The sequence below is a fragment of the Poecilia mexicana genome, unplaced genomic scaffold (genome assembly GCF_051168715.1).
Source record: "Poecilia mexicana isolate PSO_F unplaced genomic scaffold, ASM5116871v1 scaffold_16, whole genome shotgun sequence".
Classification (NCBI taxonomy): Eukaryota; Metazoa; Chordata; class Actinopteri; order Cyprinodontiformes; family Poeciliidae; genus Poecilia; species Poecilia mexicana.
The window spans coordinates 27,903,271-27,929,434 of NW_028263385.1; the positions used below are offsets into that span (position 1 = coordinate 27,903,271).

General features: G+C 41.8%; 1 protein-coding gene across 1 annotated transcript in view; it reads right to left on the bottom strand.

The window, feature by feature from the left end:
- The window catches only part of LOC106914347 (furin-like protease kpc-1), a 229,017-nt gene that overhangs the window by 49,360 nt on the left and 153,493 nt on the right, over positions 1-26,164 (bottom strand). Inside the window, exons 14-16 of the mRNA XM_088013796.1 lie at positions 16,051-16,161; positions 15,880-15,973; positions 11,445-11,630 (exon numbers count right to left, since the gene is read on the bottom strand). Of these exons, the coding sequence (XP_087869922.1) occupies positions 11,445-11,630; positions 15,880-15,973; positions 16,051-16,161 (391 nt within the window). The remainder of the gene's footprint in view (positions 1-11,444; positions 11,631-15,879; positions 15,974-16,050; positions 16,162-26,164) is intronic.

Below are 26,164 nucleotides of genomic sequence, written 5' to 3' on the forward strand. Positions count from 1 at the left end.
ATGACCCCTCAAAACAATTACCAATCATATTAAAAGGAGATATTGCTCAATATTTGCCATTTGCCTCGATGGATCTGGTAGGGTTAGTCTCGCGGTTGCCGGACATTCATAATGGTGCAGGAAGATGGATAAGAGCACTTGAAGAAGAGACAGTTGGCAAAATCCTGGCACTTGGAGACATCAAAGCCATTCTAGCAAAAGTTGTTGGAATTCCCACCATGCAGAACATTTTGAAGGATCATCCCTGGATGCTACAAGAAAGAGCAGACGGGATTGAACTAAATGCATGCCGGACAATGATCTGGGCAGCCTTGAGGGCAGAATTTCCAAACAAAGTGGACCCTAAGAACATGAAAGCGGAACCAATTGGTGACTCGGAGAATCCAGCATCCTACGTCGCCAGGCAGTTGAGAAGGTGGAACGAAGTAATGGAGTTTGATGTTGACGAGTACCCAATGATTGCAGGTGTGTTTCGAAAGTCATTGGTGGATGTAATGCCTGAGCCAGTGCGCACCAGACTCGAAGAGGTGGTGGCTCTGATGTCTATGCCACACAAAGAATTTCGTGATCATGTGGTACACACAATAGAAAAATACCGAAAAGATGAACAAAAACGCACTGACCAAGACAAAAACATTCAAAGGAAATTGGCTCAATTACAGCTTGGAGAACTTCAAGAAAAAAACAAGACTAAGACCCAAGCTGCAGTGGTAAGGGGGGACCAGCATCCTGCCCCAAATGTAGCCAACCTTCCTAATTCTGTGAATTCAGCGCCACAGATGTATACTCCAACTTCGCAAATGACTCAGCCTTCTCAACCAGTGGTGAATATTTATTCACAACCATGGAACTCACGTCCATTTGTGCCTCGAGGAAGGCAGCAAAGAAGCCCTTCATGGCCTAACAGGGGACGAGGCGGTCCGCCCAGAACACCCGGAGCATGCTGGACATGTGGTTGTTTTGGACATCGTGCTGACCAGTGCCGAAATGGTGACAACTCATTCCAAAGACGGCCGCGTGGCAGAGCCAGACCAGGTCCACCGACAGCCCCATACAATCACCAAGCAGTTCCATATAATCAACAGGGAACTCCATACGATCCTCAAGGAGTCCCATACGATCCACCAGTTCAACAAAATTCACCAGCTCAATACAATCCACCAAATTTTGGATACTAGGGATGCCCAGAGGACCCTAGGGGAGAGAGTCAGTACCCAATTCTAACTACAGGTGCTGACGATGAACCAATATTGAAAATTCAAATTGAAAACAGAGAAACTCCAATGTTGGTCGATACAGGAGCAGCTTACACTTGTGTAAGTCCAAACTATGCAACGCATCTCCCCATGTCTGATAAATTTGTATCAACAATAGGGTTCTCGGGAACAAGACAATTAATCCAAATGACAGCTCCTGTTCGACTTACAACAGATGACAATGAAATAAAAATACCAATTTTGGTATCTGATCAAACCCCAATAAACCTGTTGGGAAGAGACGCTCTATGCAAATTAAAAATAAAAATCTGGTGTTCTCCTCAAGGTGTGTATGTTGAAAAAGAAGGTGTGGATCTTCAAATGTTCATGCAACAACATGAAGCCAAAGTTTATTGGCTTGGAGACATTAATAACTCTATTGAAGAGGTAATTTCCAAATGGGGACAGTACATTCAAATTCAAATTCCAGAAGCTAAGAAACCATTTCTAGACTATCATTGCACAATGTACTATGACATTTCAAAAAGTACAGAGTTTGAAGAACAATGGGACAAGGAAACACAAGGTGAAGCGGTGAACCTTGAGTCCCAATATATCATTGTTGGGAGACAAGGAGCAGCGCTAAATGTAGAAATTAATGATTTCATTTCACAATGGTACAACGTTGCAGAATCTGTACCCCACATAACCTTGTTTGTAAATAAAAACTTTCATGCCAAAGATCTTGGACCAATGATGAAAATTGCAACACAGATTAAATGGGAACAGACAGAAAGCCCATTAATTTTCCAATCAGAAGATGCAACAATGATTAAAATAATAAGTGAAACTACTATGACAGCAAAACCACAGGTGGTAACAGTACCGATTAATGACACAAAACAAACAGAAGAAAAAGATGAGTCAGTTGAAAACCCATTAATGCAGGACATGTTAAAGCTAGTTCCTGAATCAGTATGGTCAAAACATGAAACAGATGTGGGATTAGTGAAATCAGCTAACCCATTTAAAGTTGAACTGAAACCAAATGCTAAACTTCCATTTCGTCCTCAATATCCATTAAAACCAGAAGCAGAAGAAGGAATCAGCAAAACCATTGAAGGATTGTTAACAGCAGGAGTGTTGGTGGAAATTGAAAGTCCATGCAATACGCCAATTTTTCCAGTTCTGAAAGCAGATAAGTCAAAGTATCGCCTGGTACATGACCTTCGCACAATAAACGATGTAGTAGAAGACAGATCATCGGCAGAAATGCCCAACCCACACACACTTTTAACCGCAATCCCTGCTGAAGCAAAATTTTTCACGGTGATTGATCTTTGTTCAGCATTTTTCACCATTCCTTTAGCGGAACAATCTCGATACCTGTTCGCATTTACTTACAGAGGTAAGAAGTACAGCTACACTCGATTACCTCAAGGCTTCAAACACAGCCCTCATTTGTTCAATCAAGCACTCAGACAGGACTTAGAAGGATTGGAAATAAATAGCACATTGCTACAGTTTGTTGACGACATTCTAATTGCGTCACCTACATTGGATGATTGCCATCAGGATTCGATAAAAGTCCTTGAAAGACTGGCTGAAGGAGGGTACAAAGCCTCCAAAGACAAATTACGGTATTGTCAGACACAGGTAGAATACCTGGGTAGACAACTCTCAGAAGGGAGCATTGGCATATCACCTTCTCAACTAGAGGGTGTCAGCAAAGCTCCATGTCCACGAACAGTTGGAGAAATGATGACATTTCTCGGTATGACAGGTTTCAATGCTGATTGGATAGAAAGTTATGCAGAAAAAACAGCACCACTCAGAGAACTCATGAAAGAACCAGGTCATCAAAACCAAAAGAATCTGCTAAATTGGACTATAGAAGCAAAAGTAGCATTTGAATCTCTAAAATGTGAAATGCAGAGTGCACCAGCACTAGCAGTTCCAAACTATGACAAACCATTCTACCTATATGTTGCGAACAAAAAAGACATGTATGTCACAGCAGTTTTGATGCAAGAAACATGTACAGGTAGAAGGAAACAACCAATTGCTTATTACAGCACAAAGTTGGACAATGTAGCACAAGGCTGGCCACCATGTTATCAGGGGCTAGCAGCAGTCTACCATGCTTATGAAAAAGCTTCAACCATAACAATGGGTTATCCAGTTACAATATTAGCTCACCACAAAATCGCAGAGTTAATAAATCTAGGAAAGTTTGTCGTAACACAAGCAAGAAGTTTGCAGTATATGCTACTTCTGACATACCCTGACATAACTATTCAAAGATGTATCACCAACAATCCAGCAAATGTGATTCCTTTGGATTGTGACGGAGAACCACATGAGTGTGTAGCAGAAACAATGAAATACACAAGACTCAGACCTGATTTGGAATCCACTCCATTGCCTGACGCAGAAGTCACATACTTTGTTGATGGGTCATGTTTCAGAGACCACCTAGGAAACCACGCAGGTTTTGCAGTGGTACAACAAATAGGTGAACATTTTGTAACCATCAAAGCTGAAAGATGTGACCAACCATGTTCTGCACAACTTGCGGAACTTAAAGCATTAACTGAAGCCTGTAAAATGGCTAGGTCAAAAGTCGCAAATGTGTTCACTGATTCAGCCTATGCCCACGGCGTATGCTTTTTATTTGCCGCAATTTGGAAACAAAGAGGTTTCAAAAGAGCAGACGGAACCCCAGTGCAGCACGAAGCACAACTGAAAGAATTAATTGCTGCCATGATGCTTCCTTCGAAGCTGGCAGTGATCAAGTGTCAAGCACATCGCAAAGGCAATGACATCGTTGTGAGAGGTAACAACATGGCTGATGAATCAGCAAAAATGGCGTCCAGGAGCCAAATGGCTATCTTGGCACCTGTGATAGCTTTAGAACCAGCTGTAACACCGGAAGATGTCATTTTGATGCAACAACAAGCAAGTAACAGTGAACGTGATCTTTGGGCACGAAGAGGTGCTACGATGAGTGAAAATGGCTTATGGAGGTCACACCAAGGCCTACTAATAGCACCAGTAGCATTATTAACATTATTGGTCTCAGAAGCCCATGGCTTAGACCACTGTGCCCGAGGAAAAGTCATGGAAAAATTGAAAGAACAAGGTTTCTGGTCTCCATACATGCAAGACATGGTGGATGAAATTCTAAGCCAGTGTGAAATATGTGCCGAAAATAATGCTCGGAAAGGCATAAAACCAGGTATTGGACACATTCCAGTTCCAGACGGACCTTTCAAACACCTGGTGATAGATTATGTAGACATGCTCAAACCAGTTCAAGGTAAAAGGTACATGTTGGTGATAATTGATCGTTTCAGTCGATGGGTCGAAGCAGTACCATCAAAAACCTTAGGAGCAGACACAGTTATCAAATTTTTGACAAGAGAAGTAATTCCAAGATTTGGAATTCCATCTGAAATCAGTTCAGACAATGGTTCAGCTTTTGTACAAAAAGTTGTTAAAGGCATTTTGCAAAAGCTACAGATCAAACAACGTTTTGGCGCAGTCTACCACCCTCAGAGCCAGGGAATGGTGGAACGCATCAACGCCACGTTGAAAGCAAAGCTTCGGAAAATTTGTGCATCAACTAAACTAAACTGGGTAGATGCTTTGCCACTAGCACTAATGAGCTATCGCATGCAAATGCACAGAAGCACGCATTTAACACCGCATGAAATGTTGACTGGCAGACCTATGCCTGTGCCACAATGGAGGTTACCTTTCAAGGGACCTCCCCTTGAGCAATTGCAAACTGAGTTGAAAGACTATGTTGAACAACTAACTGCTATCCATAAAGCTATCTATTTGCAGGAAAAATCCAGAAGTCCAGAGTCGACGGTGTGGGAACCACCGGTGAAACCTGGAGATTTGGTGTACATCAAGGTGTACAGACGGAGATGGCATGAGGCCCGATGGGAAGGACCTTATGAAGTCAAGAGAGCAACCCCAACGGCTGTCCAAGTAGAAGGAAGTACCACTTGGCATCATTTGACTCATTGCACTAAAGTTCAAAATAAAGACAAACTGAGACTTGAGTTTCACAAAGAAAATGAGCAGAAGCCTCACAGCGATGAGACTGATACTGATAACTGTCCAACTGTGGATATTGACAGAAGTGGTGAACCAAGCAGCAGTGACGGCAGAGACGAACTTACACAATCTGCAGCCGACACTATGGACCAAACCAACCACGACGAACCACAGTGACAGAGAATGGACTCAAAGACAGCCTCCAGGGGGGACAAACGGTGATTCAACGATGACTGTTCACAACACAAGATCCATCCCCAATGACAAAGATAAGTATCACACAACTTATAGAAATCCAGACAAGTACATACCAGTGTTCTTTCCAGCAAGTGTCAATTTAAATGTACCCACAAAATTGATTCGTAAAACTAGATATGTGCACTTACAATGGAAATGGACAGCAAGTTTAACAGATACCGAATTTCTAACTAATTCATAAAATTTAATTACCAGTAACCCTAGTGTATGAAGGAGTTAAAGACTTGGTAGGAATGCACAACAATAAAACAAGGCTTCGTAGAAGCCTGGGGGATTATGGGTTGAATGAAGGAGTATATTTGAATCTTATAGGTCAACCAAGAGGAATTCCAGATGAATTCAAAGCGCAACATGAACTCCGCGCAGGTTTTGAATCTATCTTACCTTGGATCACAATTAACAAAAATGTTGAATGGATTAACTATGTTTATTACAATCAACAGAGAATGATCAACTTTACAGTTGAAGGATTTATGGCCCTAGGAGAACAACTCCATGAAACCAGTAGAATGGCAAAACAAAACAGACAAGCGTTAGATTGGATCTTAGCCAATATGGGAGGAGTTTGTCATATGTTTGCTAATGAATGCTGTACTTATATCCCTATGAATACCTCACCAAAAGGTACATTTAGAGCAGTAATGACTAAGTTGAAGAAACTGAAATCGGAATTCAAAGAAAATGCAGGAAAGAACACTTGGTCATGGAAAAGTCTGGAGGAAATTTTAGGTGAATGGGGAGCCTTTGTAGTTAAAATAGGAATAACACTGGTAGTAATACTAATTGTTATTTTTCTGCTTGTGTGTTGTGTGATCCCTATCATGAGGAAATGGATTGTAGGGACTGTATACAGATGGATGACCAAGGACGGTAAACATCAGACGGACTAAGCACAAGGCCGCCCGGACCAGTGAACCTATGACCGATTCGAAGGACTGCTGAGCTCAAGGACAATTGATGCCTGAATTAAAATGGCTTATGGAATGTTGAAAGATCAAAAAGGTTCAAGGGAAATGAAGTCGAACTTGGGTTGGAATAAACGGACTCATGGGAAAGACACTGTTTGCATACACCATTACACATACTTATTACACATATTATATACACATTAAATACAATACAACACGGGTGGCCCACACATAGTTAACACACTAGGAACACGTGTGAATGAGAATGAATGTGTGAGACAGTATGAACAAGAATGTGAGTATGAATGATAATGTAAGAGAGCGTGGATGAGCACAAGCATTAAGCGACCAATACTTTGATCATTATGATTAGCATTTAAATCACACAATCACTCAGATTATATGTGCGTCATGGACACTTCTTCATAATTGTCATCAAGATTATGTATCAATGTTGAAGTACTATTGTTACCATGTATATCTATGATTTTGGTCACTGTGGATCCATGATTGTGTTACATTTGTGCCAGATTATGGAATACTGGTGGTCGCCCATGGCGAGCGGGGGCCATAAGGTAATTTTTTCCCTGGAAAGCAACAAAAGGCCAACAGGGTTTTTCGACCTTATACAGATGGAAGAACAATCATGGAAGCAATGACCAAGCAATGTTTAATCAATGTATTGGAATTGTTGTATTAGTTACAGTAACTCATGAAACAATGTTGCCCCCACTATTCATTTTATTTCACTTTTAAGTGACTTCTATATATATTTCTAAGGTTTATATACAGAGTTGTACTCACAGGTAAATATGTAAACTTAGTATAGCAATTAACCAAACAACTGCTAAGGTTAATTAGGATTCCACTTGAAAGCGGAATAGGGGGGATTATGTAAGAGCGGAAATACTATCTAAGGAGTTGTTTGGCGGAAAAATGACACTGGCGCCTCGGCGAAGACTTTGGCTTCGCACCAGGTCAACCTGACCAAATTCTTTCCTTCCATTTGCGTGCAAAGCGCAAATGGAGCCAGAATTTACTGGAAAGGATGTCTGTTTGTGCAAGATAAAATCAACAATTTGAGATAAATTGTTCTATTCAGCAATTCTGAAATGGAGCAGATGTTGAGTTCGTGAGGTCCAAAATATTTTAAAGGTCGTCCAATACACACTCAGTATAAAGCGTGCCAGAATCTTTCTGCAAAACAACAGTTGCACGCCATTGGTTGAAACTTTCCAACACACACTGATGAAGATGGAAAAGTATAAAACAGGTCGAGATTAAGACTTCGAGGAGATTTTTTGTGACAAGACGATGACGATGAAGATTTTGTACTGAACTGAAGAAACTGTAACGAGGAATCCGTGGAAGTGTAATAAATCTCCAGCTCGTTTATGGCCTAGCAGCAAGAACTAGTCTCTGTGCGTTATTTCTTTTACTTAGATATTTAAGAGTATAGCCACCTTTCTAATCCTCAATACCATTTGGTGAATCAATATAGACATTTTCCAGACCCCCTTCCTGTCTTTTAGCCCCCACCCAGTAACCCACTCCTACCACGCCTACTCTATGCCGCCCTTGAGTTTCAAAATTTTAATCTAACTGACAGTCAAGTTAAAGTCTCATTCCTGGCCACATGTTTTATGGTTTACCCTTCACTCTCTACATCTACTATTATATTACCTTTGCCATCTCTTTATGTCTGTCTTTATGGCCATTGCCTTCCAACTCAATTCCACTAGATTCTCATCTCCCTCCTCTGCTCCGCTGGGGATTTCTCCCACTGAGCTTGATTTCTCCGGGAGAATTTAAACCAGGCCAGTCAGCAACAGAAAATTCAGCAACATAGTCTATTTTATGCACCGTTTTAGAATTTTAGTCTGCCTTTTGTTTTAGCAATGACAGCGGAGGAAGTGAATGAAGCTGTTCAGTCTATGTTGGTCACACTTCCAAATATTGACTTAACACTAGGCACTTCGTTTAGCTCGGACTTCTCTCGTGGAGGATGGTTGTTTACAGCACAAGCATTTTGAGATTAGCTTCACAGCGTTGAACTGCTGCATTACAAATGTAACGGACAAACGTCAGCGATAGGCTAAAGTCTACATCTCCAGTAAGAAATCGCTTTTCAATAGCCATGAGTGCAAACCATCTGTATGAAACAAATAGTAGAACAAGGGTCTGGTTTTTACCAGGATGGTGTCCTTGTAGATTTAATTGGCATTTCTGTTCATCTAACTCTTTTGCAGTGGTAGAAAATTTATTTTATGTGTTTTTCCAGGCGCATATTGCCATTTTTTTTAGTACAGTCAAGTAACTTTAAAATCTTCAGTTGTTATAAAAAATGCTATATATATTCAAAATGACTTATAAGAAAACTGACTTTGACACCTTGAAATCGGGCCTCTGTCACTTTAAGAAGCTCCTGCTCTGTCTGAAACTCTGCCTTCAGGAAGTCATCACAACATGGCTCCTCTATTAACCCTTTAATGTCTTTACCAGTGTTGCACTGAGAAGTAGCTCCTGTAATGAGCTCAGCAGCTGTTCAGTTTCACTAAGTGTTTGCTAATTGCTGCTGGCTAGTCTTAAGGAGTGGAGTTAGGGAGTTACAGTAGAGAGCTGCTCTGTGAGGCGGAAGCTCAGAAAGTGAAGCTCCAAGGAGGAGCTGCGCCACGAAGACGGAGCTAGGTCCACCCAGGTTTTAGTACAGCTGAATGGTTGCCATGGGAGATTAAAGGATTTCTCAAACATGCATGAAACAAACAAAGCAACACTCCAGGTATGTTTTTGATGAGAGAACGACATTATAACAAGATGTAAGACTTAAAAACATCAATTTGACATAATACTGCCTCTTTAATGAAAACCAGTGTAACTTTAACATTACTAAGTGTGCAGTTTAGGGAAAATTGTTTAATTTCTCATTCGTTTCAGACTCTGATCAGGTCTGAGTCGACTGTGCATACATGATGGTGTGTCCAGAGTCCTGTCGCCCATCAGATGTGACTGTTAATTCATTTTGTGAGCGTCTCATTCCCCCCCACCCCCCACCCCCCACCACCCACCACCAGCCCCCCATAATGTCGGCACCTCCTTCCCATCCCCGCGACACGCCAGGCGCTGGTAATTGGTCACAGAGGGGACAGTAAATCTACAGGAGGACGGAGGCGAGATACAGCGACAGACAGGAAGAGACGGAGGGAAAGAGCCTGCACGCTTGTTTGCAGGGAGAGGTAGGTAGTGGAGGACAGAAGGTGGGTGTCTTTCATCTTCACAGCTTTTTATTTAGCAACCTCCAACTGTTTACAAGCGCTGACGCCTATTTGCACACACACAAAACTTGCGTTACATTTCTACACAGTAAACCCCCAACGCCACCACCAACATATATATACAGTAAATGACCTCAGCGCTGCCGTCTGAGAGAGCGAATTGTAATCAGACAGCACTGTGTCTGTCAAACGAGCCCAAGGTTACTTAACCTTCCAGTCCTAATTTCCCTTTCCATTTTAGCTCCTTCCTCCATATCAAACATCAGCACATCTATGAGAGCCAAAGAAGAAGAAGAAAAAAAAAGAAGAGGAAGAAGAAGAGAAGAGAAGAGCGCGGGAAGGAAAATGAAGATTGCCATGCTTGGCTGAAGCTCGGAGATGAAAGTAGAGGATGATTCACTTTGCTATTGCAAAATGAACTGAAGCAAGCTGAGCCGAGCTATTTTTAAACTTCTGTACGCCGCAACAACCGGGAGAGGACGGCGTGAAGCGTCGGAATTCATTTCTGTATCACGAGAGACGATATTCCAGGAAGACGCCAGACACATCATGCCGGTCTCGACAAACTTTGGCTTATTTTAAAGGGATCTGTATAATTAACCACCACAGAGACAGGAAGCAGAAAACAATACGCAGGATGTCTTTATGTCTTTTCCAATCTTCTCGATCAGACTGGATGGAGAGCATCCTGTCCTGACACAGCAATTTTCAAGCATTTCTAAGGACTCTCAATTGGAATTTAAGTCAAAACTTTGACTGGATCACTTTAGAATGAAGACGCTCTAATCTAATACTAGCAGGTATTTGGCAGATGGATGCATTTTTTGTTCTGCTACCTCAGACTCAAGTATTTTGCATCCTCTAACATCCAGTATTCAGCTCCACCCATCTTCCCACCAACTCTAACCAGCATCCCCCTCCATGCTATGGAAAAACATTCCCCCAGCATGATGCTGCCTGTTGCCACAATTCTGTCAAACTGGAATGTGATGTTTAGGGTTCTCTGCAGGGTTAGTGTAGATGAGCTTTACTTCATGTTATGTCGTTCCCTCATCAAAAACACACCTTAAGTTTTGCCATGATTCTTTCATGCATGTTGGAGAAATCCTTTAACCTCTCATTGCAACCATTCAGCTGTGCAAAACCTTTTCAATTATTTCTCATTCATTAAAAAGGTTTCTGGATTCGTCTTAATTTGGTGGCGAATAGAACCAGAAATGTTCAGAAGCTTTAACTCTGAAGCAGGTTTCTGTGAAGGAATCAGTCGACCCAAAAATCCTTCTGTGTGTGTTTGATTGATAATAATTTACATATTATTTTTCTACAAACGGCCGACCTATTTGTATGTTTCAATAAAATCTTATCCTGTTAGTTTAGTATTGAGAAGACACGACTAAAAACTGTCCCACAAAATGTGTTTTTCTGTATTTATTAAAACAACTTTTTCTCTGGTTTGCACGTTTTTTGGCCCTTATAGAAAAACCGCCTGGTCTATCATGTAAGATCCAAATAAAATGTACTGGAGTTTGTTGTTGTGATGTCACACTATATGAAAAAAAGGTGCAATTTTGGTAAATAATGAAAATGGCAGCACTAGGGTTGAGAGCGAACAGCAGAAATATTGTGGTTTTTAACCTTCGTTTACCATCTGACATCAGCTGAGTGACATTAAAAACCAACTACAAACGATGTGGTAAATATATGAATCAGTAGAGCTGAGAGGGGGAAAGGCTTTCTCTGACCTTCAGGGTCCACAGGCCTCGCGGCTCCTCGCCCCAGCAGTGCAACGTCATCAGGGTCCAGTTCTTCAGGCCAGCAGCCGAGGCATCGTTGGGCCGGGTGTCCAGCAGCAGAGACACCGTGCCGCCCGGAGACTCCAGACTTATGGAGAGGTCGCCGCGACACGGCGCCGAAATGCTCACTCTCACCTAGAATGAGAAGGAAGGAACAAGTGGAGAATAGAGACATTATTTAGAAAAGATACATGTAGCTGTAGGATGTCAGAAATAAAGCTTAGGAGATTTTCTTCAAGCCTTATATTTGAAAAGTTTCCCAGCAAAGGCCAACTACGTCTAAACGTTATGCTCATTTTTATTTACTACATCTGTGTTTTGCATCAGTAAATATTTGAAGTTTACAGTGAGCTCTTGCTAATTTGCGACTCAGTATTCATGGATTCACCCATTTTTCAATTTTTCTGTACAACATATCTTCAAATTCACATTTTAATTTTTTTTTACAGAACATATCCAAAATATAAAAAAAAACAATGCAGGTCTGGAAACTGAAATACTTTGGAACACTACTTGACACACTATTGGCTGGCATTTGCACAACGGCCAATCATCAATTTCCTTGGCACTGATTGGCTGTAACCCAAACAACACAGATAAGGAAGACTGTAGATGCTACTTCTGCCGTAGTGCCAAGATGTTTGAAACTGGGACTCTCTCTCTTTAAAATCTCCTACTTTTTCTGAAACTCCACCTTCAGGAAGTCATCACAAAATGGATCCCCTAACAACCTTTAACAATGTTTTTATCATTGTTGCACTGAGAAGTAGCTCGTATAATGAGCTCAGCAGATCAGCAGTTCCACCAGGTGTTTGCTAATTGCTGCTGGGAGTCGCGGAGGAGGAGGAGGCCTCTGTTAGGCGAAAGCTCGGATACTGTAGCTCGGAGGAGGAGCTTCATCCTTGAAGGCGGTGCTCAGTCCCCTCGAGTGTTTTGACCAGCTGAATGGTTGCCATGGGAGATTAAAGGATTTCTCAAACATGCATAAAATAATCAAGGCATCACTCCAGGTATGTTTTTGATGAGAGAACAACATTAGAACATGATGTAAAGCTAAAAAATGTTGATTTTACATAATCATCACTGCCCCTTTAACATGTTGGATGTCGTACTTTATAATTTACTCTCATTTCTGATTTTTCACCTCAAAACAGGTAAAATACATAACAGTTTTATTTATTTTTTTATTTTTTCCAAACATGTTTGACAAGCAGAAGCTATACACACAATAAGTCTAGTTCACTTTTCCACTTCTCTCTCGGGACAAACTAATCATCTCACCCTGTGTGGTTTAACGCGAGCATAAACCGGATCTCAGTCCTCTTCGTTTCAGTTCCTAACAAACACACATCTGTAAATGGATCAGCCCATGTAGTCTCCAAACCGAAGCGCCACCATGCACTCTGCCAGTGAATTTACATCCAGATCCAGCTGCTCCTGTCTGTCATCCTGAATGTGCCGAACAGATGGACATGGCAATGATCTGTCCATGACCCCCCCCCCCCTCCTTTCCACTCCCCCCAAAGATACGCATGAAAAAAAAAAAAGCAAAGGTAGAGAATGGAGGAGAAAGAGAAAGCACAGAGAAACAGCTGAGGGGAATATTAGCTAAATGATTTAGATAAGCACTCACCCCCCACCAGCCCCCACCCGCCTTGCACCCCCCCCCCCAAATCCTCCCGCACCCCACTCTACCACCACCCGGTAAACACCCTCCCTGTCCCTGTTCATCACAAGCAGCACATCTGGTGTGACAATGGCACATCGCAGAGAAAGCCGCCAAGCTGCAAAAAGACTGACAGCCTGCTCCTGTTTACGGCATGTTACCACGGCAACACGTCCATCAATCACACCTCGCGGCGATGGCCTGACCCACGCTTTCTGCCAGGGAGCAGAGCCGCAAAGATGAAGCCTTTTCAATTTACATGCTGACACACTCCCTCTCCCTCTCTCTCTTCCTCTCTCTCTCTTTTTGCTATTTCACAAGTACACAAACTCACAAACACAGATAACTCACTCAAACTCAAATGTGCACCAACAGACACGTATGCCTGCTGTCACAATCAAATATAAACACATTTGCATGTATGTGGCGGTACTCAAGAAAACACAGTTTTGCCATTTTCTGCAAATGACACTGCCAACACATTACACATCACAGTTGGATTCTTTTTTTTATCTCCTCTATCTTTTCTATTCTCAGATACGGCGCATGACAGAGACACTGGAAAACTATTTGTATGACAAACCTCCGAGGCTGCTTGCAGAAGTCTGAATTGGCAACTAGTTCTCCTTGATTTGCACGTTTTCAAGGACAACGGGAACACGGAGCGTCTGTAGCACAACACGGACTTCAACGGCAAACAGAGACACACAGCAACTTACAAAAGTATCCCAAACCCTCTTGCACTTTTAAAGGTTTTGTTACAAATATGATGCAAGCAATTAATTGACTTATGATTCATTGGCAATAAATGCTTTATAAGATTAAAATGAGTTCTAATCGATTAGTAAGAGCCACTCAGACCTTTTCTTTTAATGCTGTAGTTTTCATCCTTAAGCAGAGCCAGATGATACAGAAATAAAGATGGCGGCGGTATACCAGAACGGGAAAGTGAAACCATCCAAAAAGAGTCCAGTGTGGGATGCAAAATGCACCTTATGCCATTCTGTTTTGAAATATAAACACTTGACAAGCTCCTTCAGTTGATTTGGGGGGGAAAAAACAACTTAAGATGATAACAGAAAAGAGGAGGGGCATTACAGAAAAAATGTAACATGATGAAAAAGAAAACATGATGCCAATAAGCAATGTTGACTTTGAAGCCTGTCGTGAGTTAATACAACTTATAGAGCAAAGTTTTAACATGCACTTCTGGAAGAGTATTTCTCTGTTCATGTGGGACTAAGTGTTTCACATATTTTATTCTTTTTATCTTTATTTTTCTATTCAGCAACCTAAGAGGTTCCTGCTTTGTGATATCATATAAATATGTCTAAGTTTAGTGATGTGACAGAACAATAATTTCTGTTTGTTCAGTCAGAATTTCATAGAACTGACATAAAATAATGTTAAAATTTAATGACTTTTTTATTAGAAAAAAATTAGCCTTTTATGTCAAGGAAGGATGGCTGACTCTCTTGAAATGAGAAAATTCAGGTTTTTAAGAAAACGGCCACTTATCAGTTAATAATTAGTCTATCAATAAGATCAATCAACTCATTAATCCATAACTTGCATGTCTATTCTATGTATGTTATGCTTTTATTTTGCAGACACACAGTAGTATTGCATGTCTTAAGAAAAAATCCTGTTCAGACTGGGACAGTGTTTCATTTTCCACCAGTGAAAAGTGAAGCCACGCCACAATGGAATGGCTTTGATCAAAGCATAGTCATGTGCTGGGATTCAGAACTAAAACATCTTGAAAATCTTTGGCAATAATTGAAGACTGATGTTTGCAGACGCTCTCTATCTAGTTGACTAAACTTCAGCTATTAGGAAAAGATGAATATGGCGATGTCTCATTGCATGTGCAAAAAGCTGGGAATCATTTCCCAAAAGATCGAAGTGAAAAGTGGATCTACAAAGTACTAAGACATAAGTTGTAAGATGACAAAATGCAAAAAATAGTTCAAGGAGGGAGCAAATACTTCTACAAAGCACTGTGAGGACATGTCAAATAGACAAATATCCCTTTCTCTACTTCAGAGTAAAAGTTTTCCATTTTTGGAAAACAAACTTTATTTTCACTTCTTCCTGGGACTTGGATGAAGAGACCGAAACCAATCTGATCTTATCTTCCATATCATTCTCACAGAAGCTGCATCAGGGTTAACTTATCTAGGCTTAGAGGTAAGATAAAGGGAAAACTGTCAAAGAGAACAAAATCCATGCACTTGGCCCTTTAAACTTCACCGATTTTACTTTTACATCCCATTTGTTGAATCTGTAAAAAAAGAAAACACAACCTCTTACAATTGCACCTAAAACAATTCAATCTCCCCTGAAGATTTAGTGTATTGGTAGAATTAAATATTAATCAGGTGTGTGCAGCAAACAAAACACACAACAGCAATTTAGATGATTAAAATGAAGGTAACAATGCAAGTGTTTCGTTGAAATTTCAAACTAAATTATACTGTCAAAAAAAAAGAGATGGCTTCAAAAACGGACACTCGTCATGGTGAGACTGAACAATGTTTAGACAGTAGTGGGTATTAACAGTTCAATTTTAGTTTCACGTTTTCAAACATTTCTGTTGGGTTCTTGCTTGCACCTTAAAACTGAACTGACTTGGGTGTAGCGTAAAATTGAACTCTAGCACAAAAAGTTGCACCTTTTACACTAAATCTGTTGATAAGATATTTTTCGACTGCACACCTGCACATGCTCCAAAGTGTTGACTTCATCAGCTCTCCCTCGGCAGGCATCAGATTCGATGCCGATGCTCACTTGGCCTCCAGCAGAGAAGGATCTACAACAACAACAACAATAATACTACTACTAATACTGATACTACTACTAATAATAATTCCAAAGAAGTTTCTGTACCTGGCTGGATTAAATGCAACCTCTTGCTTGCATTTCCTCTGTGGAGCAGCTCCCTGGAACAGCGCAGCGTGCTGCACCATCAGCCCAGCGTCCAACACTCCAAACCCGTACCTGCAACAGGTGGGAGGGATGCTCTGTCAGTGTGTGAGAAATAGCATAACATGCAGAAAACTTGCATGCAAGCTCTGGTCAGAAAAGTACAGTTACATCTGCTTATTTCTAATTGGAATCTGTGTTTCTGTCAAAACATAAAAAAACAGAAAGGATTGGGTTTACATTTAATTAAAAATTGCAAGTCAAATATTTCTAATATCCTCCTGAATGGCTCAATCTTTATTCTAATAACAATCAAGCCCTTCTTATAATGTCTGTCCATCTTGTCTCATCTCATATTTTCATAATTCCTCTCCAAGTCTTTGTTGGCAGGCCTCCTTCCATCACCCTAATCTTTAGCTCCCCTATACAGATTCTCTTTCAGATTCCAGGCAGGACTTTGGCTGCACCACTCCAAAACATCAATATTAACTCCAGTAAGAAGAAAGATGTTGATGGATTTGGGCTCATTTTTAAATTTATTTGTCATGCATGAATAACATCATTTGAGTTTTGCTGACACAGCAACCAGCAAGGTTCAAGGTTTTCATGAAAGCAACTGGAGTCTGCTGGAAAACCAGTTTCACTGGCCTGGTCACAGTTCAGCAATGATGAAGATGGAGAGAGTATTGGTCAGAAAAAACTAAACAAACAAAAAAAAAAACAACAAAGCTTGACTGAAATTTTATGGAAAGAGGTTTTATGGTCAGATGAGAAGGATATTGGGGTCTGTGAATAAAATCAATTTGTAAGTTATTGAAACTTAACCACAGGTCGGACATTTGTGCCTACAGCAAATATTGCAGTAGCCATATTGCGAGGGAAAGCAAAAGAAAAAAATTTCCCCATGTCCCCTGGAAGGCTCCGTGGAAAGGTATGTGGTTTGTCATGGTAAAAACAAAAAAACAAACAAGAACATCTTATAAAAGTGTGTGTATATATTTGAGCATCCAATTTATGTTTTATAAAAACCAGAAATTGCATAACAGTACAACCTCAGCAAAAGAACCACTTAGTTGCGCAATTAAAGTCCCAAAGTGGTTTTAATCCTACATTGCGTCCCCTGATAGTTTTATGTTCAGTATCAGACTAGAGCCGTGTTAGCAGCAGGAGGACAACAGGGCCGAGGCAACAAGTTATTGATGAAGGAGACGTCGTCCTCCGACACAATCGCTTCCTGCTGCCTGGGCCGTGGCTGAGGGCTGCTGTTTGTGCTGCCTGTAATTGTCTGGAGGATTGATTCGAAGCAATGTTCCATCTCACTGACCGTAATCAAGCCTCATTATTCATTCTTTACCAGCCCAATTTTGATGCTGGCGACACAATGGCCGACCTTTAAGCTGCGCCTCTGCCTGGTGACTGTGTGACCACTGCCCATCATGCTGCTCATTTCCACTCTGCTAATCACCACTTTGGAATAATCTTCTCTCATTTTCCCACTTTGCCCTATATCTCCAAGAGACTCGGCGTTTCTTTGAAACTCTCCTCAGCTCTTCATCATCACTCGGGTTTAGCCGTTCAGTCTACTCTGACATCAGAATCTGAAATTTCTCCCTCGTAATCTGCCAAATCGGCCACATTCATGCTCTTTCCCTGAAGTAGCAATCCTCAAGTAAGGGTCTCCATCTTCCCTCCCTTCCCACCCACTCTGTCTGTCTCTCTCTCTCTTTTTTTTTTTTAAATCACACGGGTTAACAATCTGCTAATTTCCGCCATTATTCCCATTCAGACCTTGTGCCGTTAATCTACAATAAGTGAAATTCATTATCTTGATGAAGGGGTTTCTTGGAGGGAAAGCCTGGGATGGGGGAGGAAGATGAGCGCTGATCAATAACTCAATCAGTCGCCCTGCATGGGGCTCTATCTCCTTTGACTCAGACTGTCAGTGCATCTAAGGAGGAGCTGCGGCACACACCGCCGCCGACCGAACAGCACGCCGGCCAATCAATGGACACAATCTAATCAGGCGCTATCACCACCAATGACTTGTAGCATGTAGGTCCCGACATAATAATATTAGGCAGACTGGTGTGCAGTCTTGGAGTGAGTTAAGCTCAAGGGCATTCGGGGTTTATTAAGAGGGAGGAGATACAACAGAAGAAAAGGGGTTCTGTTAACGTACTGCTCGGTACAAAGCAGGAGTGATCAAGTCCAGTCCTCCAGAGTCCTGCAACTTTTAGATGCATCCTTACCCCAACAGACCAGGATCAAATAGCTGAACTCTCCCAGCAGCAGTAATTCAGCTCTGAACAGGCCTGAACTGTTCATTTGATTCAGGTGTATAGGAGCAGGGATGCATCTGAAACACTGTAAATACACAAAATCCTACCCAGTAGTTTGGTCTAGTTTCTAGCACAAATATCTTAGTAAACTTGAAATAAGAAAAGAACTAACTTACAAGAAACTTTTTACGGAGATACAGAGGCTTGTTTTAAGTAAATAATTCCGTACTATTGATGACTCAGTGATTGTTCTATTGGCAGATAAATTAACTTATAACATGGGAAAATTGTCTTGTGAAAATAATCTGGAAAATGGAACAAGAACTTTTTCTCTAATACTAAGGAATTATTTACCCAAAACAAGCCTTTATATCCTGCTGAAAAGTTACTTTTAAGTTAGTTTGTCTTATTTTAAGTGTACTAAGATATTGGCACGAGAAAATAGATCAAAAATACTTTGGCAGATTTTATGTTTTTGTAGTGAAGTTGCAGGATGGTAGCATTCAGAGACTGGACTTGAGCAGTCCTGGTAGGCTAAGCGAGAGTAGCTTGTGTTGTTTCGGCATGTAGTGAAACTTTTACTACATGCTGTTCACACGACAATATTTCCAAATTTCAAGTGAAATATGAAAACAACACTTTTACAGCTTAGAGCGTTCATCATTGCAGCCATCAGTTTATCTCTCGCCATCACAAACAGTTAAAACAAGAGAAATCTGGCACTGATGCTGCAATCTAAACAGAGAATATCAGGTTTCACATGCAGCGCCGGTTCAAAAGTTGGGCATATAAATACTTATTCATTTGATGAACCTGGAGGTGTATCCACACTTTTGTTTTTTTTTTTTTTATTTGTCACACTCTTCGCGTTTCACGTAAACGAATTCTGAGTCGGGGGCTGCTACTAATGAAACGAGTCACAATGAATTTGATTAAGCAGGATCGCTGGGCTAGATCATGGCACTTATTTGTTCTCACTTTACGTGGCCACGAAAGACGAAGTCAACAAATTCTTCTGCACATTTTTTCTTATCTCCCACCTCATGCGTTTCTCCACACACTGTTGCGGATGTCACGGAAGATTTGGTCGCTGGGGTGAGTAGAACGAGCTCACACACACACACCTTACGTGGCTCTACGCTCAGAAGGTCAGGAATCACATGTTAGCTCCAGAATATGACCAGCTAAAGCAAAAATCACAACAAAAAGAAAAAGCTAAAATATTTGACTATGATCACAAAGCACGGGAGGACAAACCCTGCTGTGAAACATGGCGGTGGCAACATTATGCTGTGGGGATTTTTATATATTGATGCCATTAAACCAGGAAAATAGAAAGCAAAAAAAATCCATTGCAAAAACACAATAGATTGTTTTGCTAAACCAGGTGTTTACTAATTGCTGCTGCCGCTAGTCTGGAGGAGCTGTGTGGGGATGACACTGGGGAGGGGTTACCTGTGGGGCGAGTAACCCCTCCCACCCCACAGGGCTGGGGTCTGAACCTCCAGGTATGTTTTTGATGAAGAAGTAACATTATGACATGTTGAGATGCTCAATACCCTGTTTTTAAAAAAAATATGTTTTACAAATAAAAATCTGCCAAAAAAAAAAGGTGTGCATTTGCATTCAACCCATTTGACCTCGATGCTCTAAATAATAAAATCCAGTGCAACCAATTAAAGAGAGTCCACCCATGGAAATTACATTTAATCTCAGGATGAATGCAGGTGTTCTGTGAAGAGTCCCAAGTTAATTTATTTTTCAAATTTATTTTAGAAGCCATGTACCATCACAAGTGAAAAGTAACACACTAAATCACTACTACTGAGAACATTTCGGTTTTTGATAAGGATCTGGAGTTGAAATCACTTTTGACCCGTATGTCTGGATCTCTGTCTCAGATCATTTTTGTTGGCTGCAGAAACAATAATAACTCTTCCCCAGCAGATATTTCACAGCGTGGGGCAGACCAATACCTGACTTCTCATATAACAGACTGCTGGTGACCGATGCTCGCCACCCTCATCCCTTTTAGTGATTAAATATACACTCCTGAGCCTGTATCCTTAAGCGGGAGCACTGCACCCATTAAATCCCACAGCTCCTGCTGATCGATCGGGCTTGCTCCACGGTCGTAAACCCGCATGAACAGATAACTAATAGAGAAAGCTGCAGGAAACAAGTTTACCCAAGATGGAACGTGATGAAAACGACAGATTTTATGTTTCCTGCCACGTCGATGGAGCCTCACCACTGAGCCGAGGCGCTTTTCAGGGAGTTTCCAGGACTTTTTCTGCCACGTCGTCGACATCGAAGGGCAGGAAACGGAATTCAGAGCGCACCCTATGGGTCAGCTTACTGGGGCGGCGTTATGTAAAATTGACTTGTTATAACGTTTTTCCCCTCACCAAAAATATACTTTGAGCGTTGCCTTATTCTTTCATTTATGTTTGATAAATCCTTTAATCTCCCATGGGAACCATTCAGCTGTCCAAAACGCCTGTAGGGGCCTAGCCCCGCCTTCAAGGACGAAGTTCCTCCTCAGAGTTGCAATTTCCGAAGTTTTGAGCTTCCATCCAACAGCCCTTCCCCTTGACTTCCCTACTCAGCTCTTTCAGACTAGCCAGCAGCAATTAGCAAACACCTGGTGGAACTGGGCATCTGCTACTTCTACTGAGCTACTTCTCAGTGAAACGCTGATAAAAATGTTGTGAAAGGGTTAATAGAAGATAGATGTTGTGATGACTACCTGAAGGTGGAGTTTCAGAAAGAGCAGGAGTTTTTAAAGAGACAGAGGCCCAATTTCAAGACATTAAACTACAAAGCCAAATTTGATATGTAGAGCATTTTTATAATAACTGAAGTTAACATAGTTACTTGATTACACTATAAAGTGGCAGTATGTAGCTAGAAAATAAACAATACCGGCCCCTTTAACTATAAAAATGTGCAGGTCCAGATTTCGGCCTGTGGGGCCGGACAAAACAGTCGAGTGGTTCCAAAAACAGATTTGTAAAATTTCTTCTCAGTATGCGAGTGATCGGTGGTAGCGCCATAAAATGTTACTTTCAATCAAACCCACATAATCTGCCGCAGATCAAGTAATTAGTCAGAAATCACAGCCTTCCAATTCTCAACTTGTTCTTTCTCCACCTCCTGCGTAGTCGAACGGAGGCTGAGCCAAGCTGACAACGGGGCGACGGCCAATCTTCTGTCCACGCAGCACGAAGCATGTTAACCCCCACCTCCTCCCCTCGCTCCACTCCCACGACCCCCGCCTCGGATATCAAACCCACGGCTCTCCCGTTTTCTCCTTCCACTCTCGCTCCTCGACTGCAATTGCCCCCTCGCAAACTCTTACTCCCTTTTTCTTTTTATCCGTTAGCTCACACCCCACGGCCCCACACCCGACCGCTCCATGGGGCCTCTTTGTAACTGTGGCGGAACCCCTTTCACTTTTTTTTTTGTTCGGCCGGACCTTCTCGGGTCCTTTTTCGGTTGATATTCACACCATCTGCCCAAAGTGAAGGAACTGTTGGCATAAACGCAGCCGGCACACGGAAGAGTCCAGATCTCCGAGGGGTCGAGCTCTTTGCTTCGTCTTTGCCCCAAAACACAGATTTAAACAACTGGTACACGGCCACTGAAACAGATTTTTTTTTTTTGCAGCTACCCAGGGAACATGCTATAGCCATCTCACTCCTTGTTTTCAGTGGTACATCCTGCAATCACCCCCCACTCATCCACCCCAATATGAGCGGCTGTAAAGAATCACTCAAGCCGCACTAAGCAGCTGCCTGTGAGTTAGGTCATTTTCCCAGGAGCCACAGAGTGGGCATTGGCAGGACCTCAAAAAAAAAAAAAGAAAAAGAAAAAAAAGAAAGGGGGACACCATCTGTTCGGTGCCTGAAAGGGTTGGTGACACCTTCTGTGGTACCAACAACTTCTAATTAAATAGTCGGGAATGCTGCAGCAGCAGCAGCAACCCAAGCGCGTGATTGGTGGGCTTCAAGTTTCTCGAATTCACGCGCCTCGCCTTCACATCTGGTAAAGAAAACCCGACGACGAGCGGAAACGGCAAGAGCCTCCGAAGCTGCCACGTCATCTGCCGGCAGAAATGTAGCTTTTGTTTTCCTCCTGTTTTCCTTTCCTCCTTTTGTGCCTCTTACTTGGAAGCTTATCAGGAGCATAAAAGGCCGCGTTAGCCCCTTTGGTCAATCCCAGCGTGGTTTGTTTCAGTCGTATCTTAATGCGCTAATTTCATTAACATTAGGATTTAAATGAAATAACAAATAGACTTAATACTCCTCTGATTTTCATCGCTCTCGCAGCCAAATCTATGGCTCAGAAATGTTACTAATTAGGCTTATTAAGTAATTAAGAAGAGGTCTTAATTATATCTGCGCCACTGGGACCCCGTACTGTTGCAACCGTGAAACGACGGGCTGCGCGGGCCCGGCTTGGTTCGCTGCGATGCCGCCCGGTTTTATCCCTTTAATGTTACATTTTTTTGGTGTTTTTTTTTTTTCCTTTTTTTTCCTATTTTTTTGAAGCCTCTGAAATTACAGAGAAAAACTCAGCAGAAAAGCCTCAAAATGTCAAGAAATTAAGCTTGTGAAGAGTTCAATGAAATATATCGCGGGGAGGGAAATGAGGGGTTTGGCTCGGGCAACGGACTTAAAGTCCCAGGACAGCGGGCCCCGAGGAGCCCCTCTAAAGCCATCAGTCAAAGCGGCACGCCGCCGTGCCCTCGCGTTTCACACGCAAGGAGACGTTCTCTGGACGCCGTGGTGATCTACAACCCGTGACCTCACTGAAAGCGTCCGACATGTTTTGATTTGTGGCCTCCGTGTTATTCAAACTCAGATTCAAAAGAAGATGAAAATGGACGAAGAGCTTTTGTTGGACGCGCACCAAGGTACGGTCCTTTAAAAAAAAGTCTCTGCCCTTGTGGGGAGAAGAAGAGAACAGGCAGGAGAGGGAGAAGCTGTGAGAATAACATGGCTAAATGTTTGGCAGAAGTCTTGGGTTTCTGGTCCAGAGTGGCTCGCTGTCAAACCGGACAAAACAAACACTGAGCTGGTAGTTTGCGGCAGTCCTTTACTACAGCTACATGCAATACTACAACATTAAAACTAGGACTGGACGATGTGGTTAAAATAAAACGTATCATGATGTAAGCGTTTTCATATCAGTCAATATCGATACTTGTTGACTGGGTTTCATTTTAAAGAGGCAGTGCTATGTAAAATTAAAGTTTTTGAGCTTCATATTATGTTATAATGTTATTCCCTCACCAAAAACATACATGGAGTGTTGATTTGATTCTTTCATTCGTATTTGAGAAATCCTTGAATCTCCCCTGGTCGTTCACCTGTGCAAAACACTTGGTGAGACCGAGTGCCTCCCCCTCAGAGCTTTCACCTGCACTCTAAGAAATAATCCTGTAAATTTACAGTCAAATACTGGCATCTATAGATTGTTATGATAAGCTCCAGACAAGACGCCATACTGCTGTCTCCCGGGCAAACACGTGACGTCACAGATACGTTGCGATTGTGGGAGCAACTCTTTAGCAAACACCATCTCTTTAGGGAAACTGACAAACCTATCTGACTAAACAAGTGTTTAATTAACATTGTATTTTTAACAAACAACACCAACACTGGTAATCTAACATTTTTGATTATGCTCTGTAGATTTCGATTCATTCCCTAAAAGATTTATTATGGAAAGTATTTTTTTTTCTTTCCGTTTAATATTGTCTTTAAATGCTGGTTCTCTAAGATGCAAATAGAAGTAAAATGTCTTGCCAAGGAAAAAAACTGTATTGTACAATTATTTTGCGGTAGTTTACTGCCAGTCGTCGGTCTTGATTGTGACAAGAGAAGAAGACATCAAATTGACAATATCCTACCGTATTTTGGAATAACAGTATGTTACTGCTGGAATTCCGCTGTAAATTTACAGCCATTTCTAAGAGTGTGGAAGAGCAGCCCTGCCCCGTGAGTCCTCTACTCAGCCCTTTGCAGACTAGCCAGCAGTAATTAGCAAACACCTGGTGGTCATTATACAGGCTGCTTCTGGTAAAAATGTTGCTAAAGGGTTAATAGAGGAGCCATGTTGTGATGACTTTCTGAAAGTGGAGTTTCAGTTAGAACAGGAGTTTTTAAAGAGACAGAGGCCCAATCTTAAGCCGTTAAATTAGGAATTTATTTTAATCATATTTGAAGTTAACAGTTACTTGATTATGTTATAAAATACTATGTGGCTGGAAAACACATAATGCTGCCCCTTTAATACACCATCCCTATAGTGAAACATGGTGGTGGCAGCATCATGTTGTGGAAAAGCTTTTAATTTACAGAACAATCCAAGAAGAAAATGTTATGAAGGAAGCAAAACGTTTTGAGACTGTGGCAGAGTTTCACCTTTCAGCAAGACAACAAACCTTAACATTCAGCAATATCTACTTTAAAGCATATGCAGGTGTCAAAAATCAGAATATGTAGCAAAACTAAAAATAGGTATTCACACACACACACACACACACACACACACACACGCACACACACACACACACACACACACACACACACACACACACACACACACACACACTCACCGTGTAATCAGATGGAGCTCATGCTATTATGCAAAGAAGAACTGACAAAAATAGAGTGGTGGAGCTGGTAAAGACATACCACTATCACTGTATAGTGATAAGTTTGAAAATATATTTTAAAACAATTAAATCCTGATTTACAGTTTTCAGTGCTCTCAAGTTGTAAAACTATGGAGGTTTGAGGAGGAGGAGTGTAATGCTGTTTTGGAAAAACTTTCCTCATATTTTTTTTTCTATTTTCAAACCCCTGTAGCAAAATACCAAAATTGCTACTTACACATGAATTATGCATCAGCAGAGGTTTAGAAGAGAGCAGGATCCCCCCCACCCCCACATCCACTCTCCTCGTAGCTCAGTAGGGTGCACTGGGGGTGATGAGTGTGTCTGTGTGCGGGGGGGGTCGCACACAGGCACCCCTCTGTTTGACTGCTGCATCCCTCTGCTGGGAGACACGGCACCCCCTGCAGGAGGCGCAGCGCTCCGCTTCTCCCACCGTCCCTCAGGGCACAACCCCCCCCCTCGACTTCCCCCTTCCTTGCATTGAGCCTGGTTCATCTGCTGACCCATCAATCAAAACGCGCCGGCGCAAACACACAATTACCATAAACATGTTGCATTTCTGACAAAGCTGAGTTATTACGTTTCTCCGGAGGGGCTTCGTATTAAAGGGACACCGGAAGATTTCCGCACTTTTATGTCAGCCAAGTTGAAAACTATAGGGGGAAAAAAGGGATTAATTTCCTTTGTCTGATGCACGTTTGCAGAAGAAAAAGAAAAAAAAAGTCCATGGTCTCATGAAGCTAAAACTTGTCCTCCTCACTGGGGTTATCATCATCAACAAGATGACTTCAGTTTTTTTAATCTTCTTTCTTTCTTCCAACTAATGCACACACCCACTCACATCGCCAGACTGCACTTTCTCTCAATGAACCAACAATTACCTACACACACACACACACCCACTCGGCATACAGGAAACAATATCTTTGCTCAGCTACTCCAGTATTAAGCAATAGTGGTATTGTTGGTCTGTGGCCGGGCCATTTCTTTAATTACCCTCTGCACGCACGCGCCCCGTCCCTTTCTCTCTTCTAACTAGTAGTATATATAGACCACATGCTCAGTCACAGAGTAATTGGATCAGCCATGAAAAAAGAGGCAATCTGGATAATTC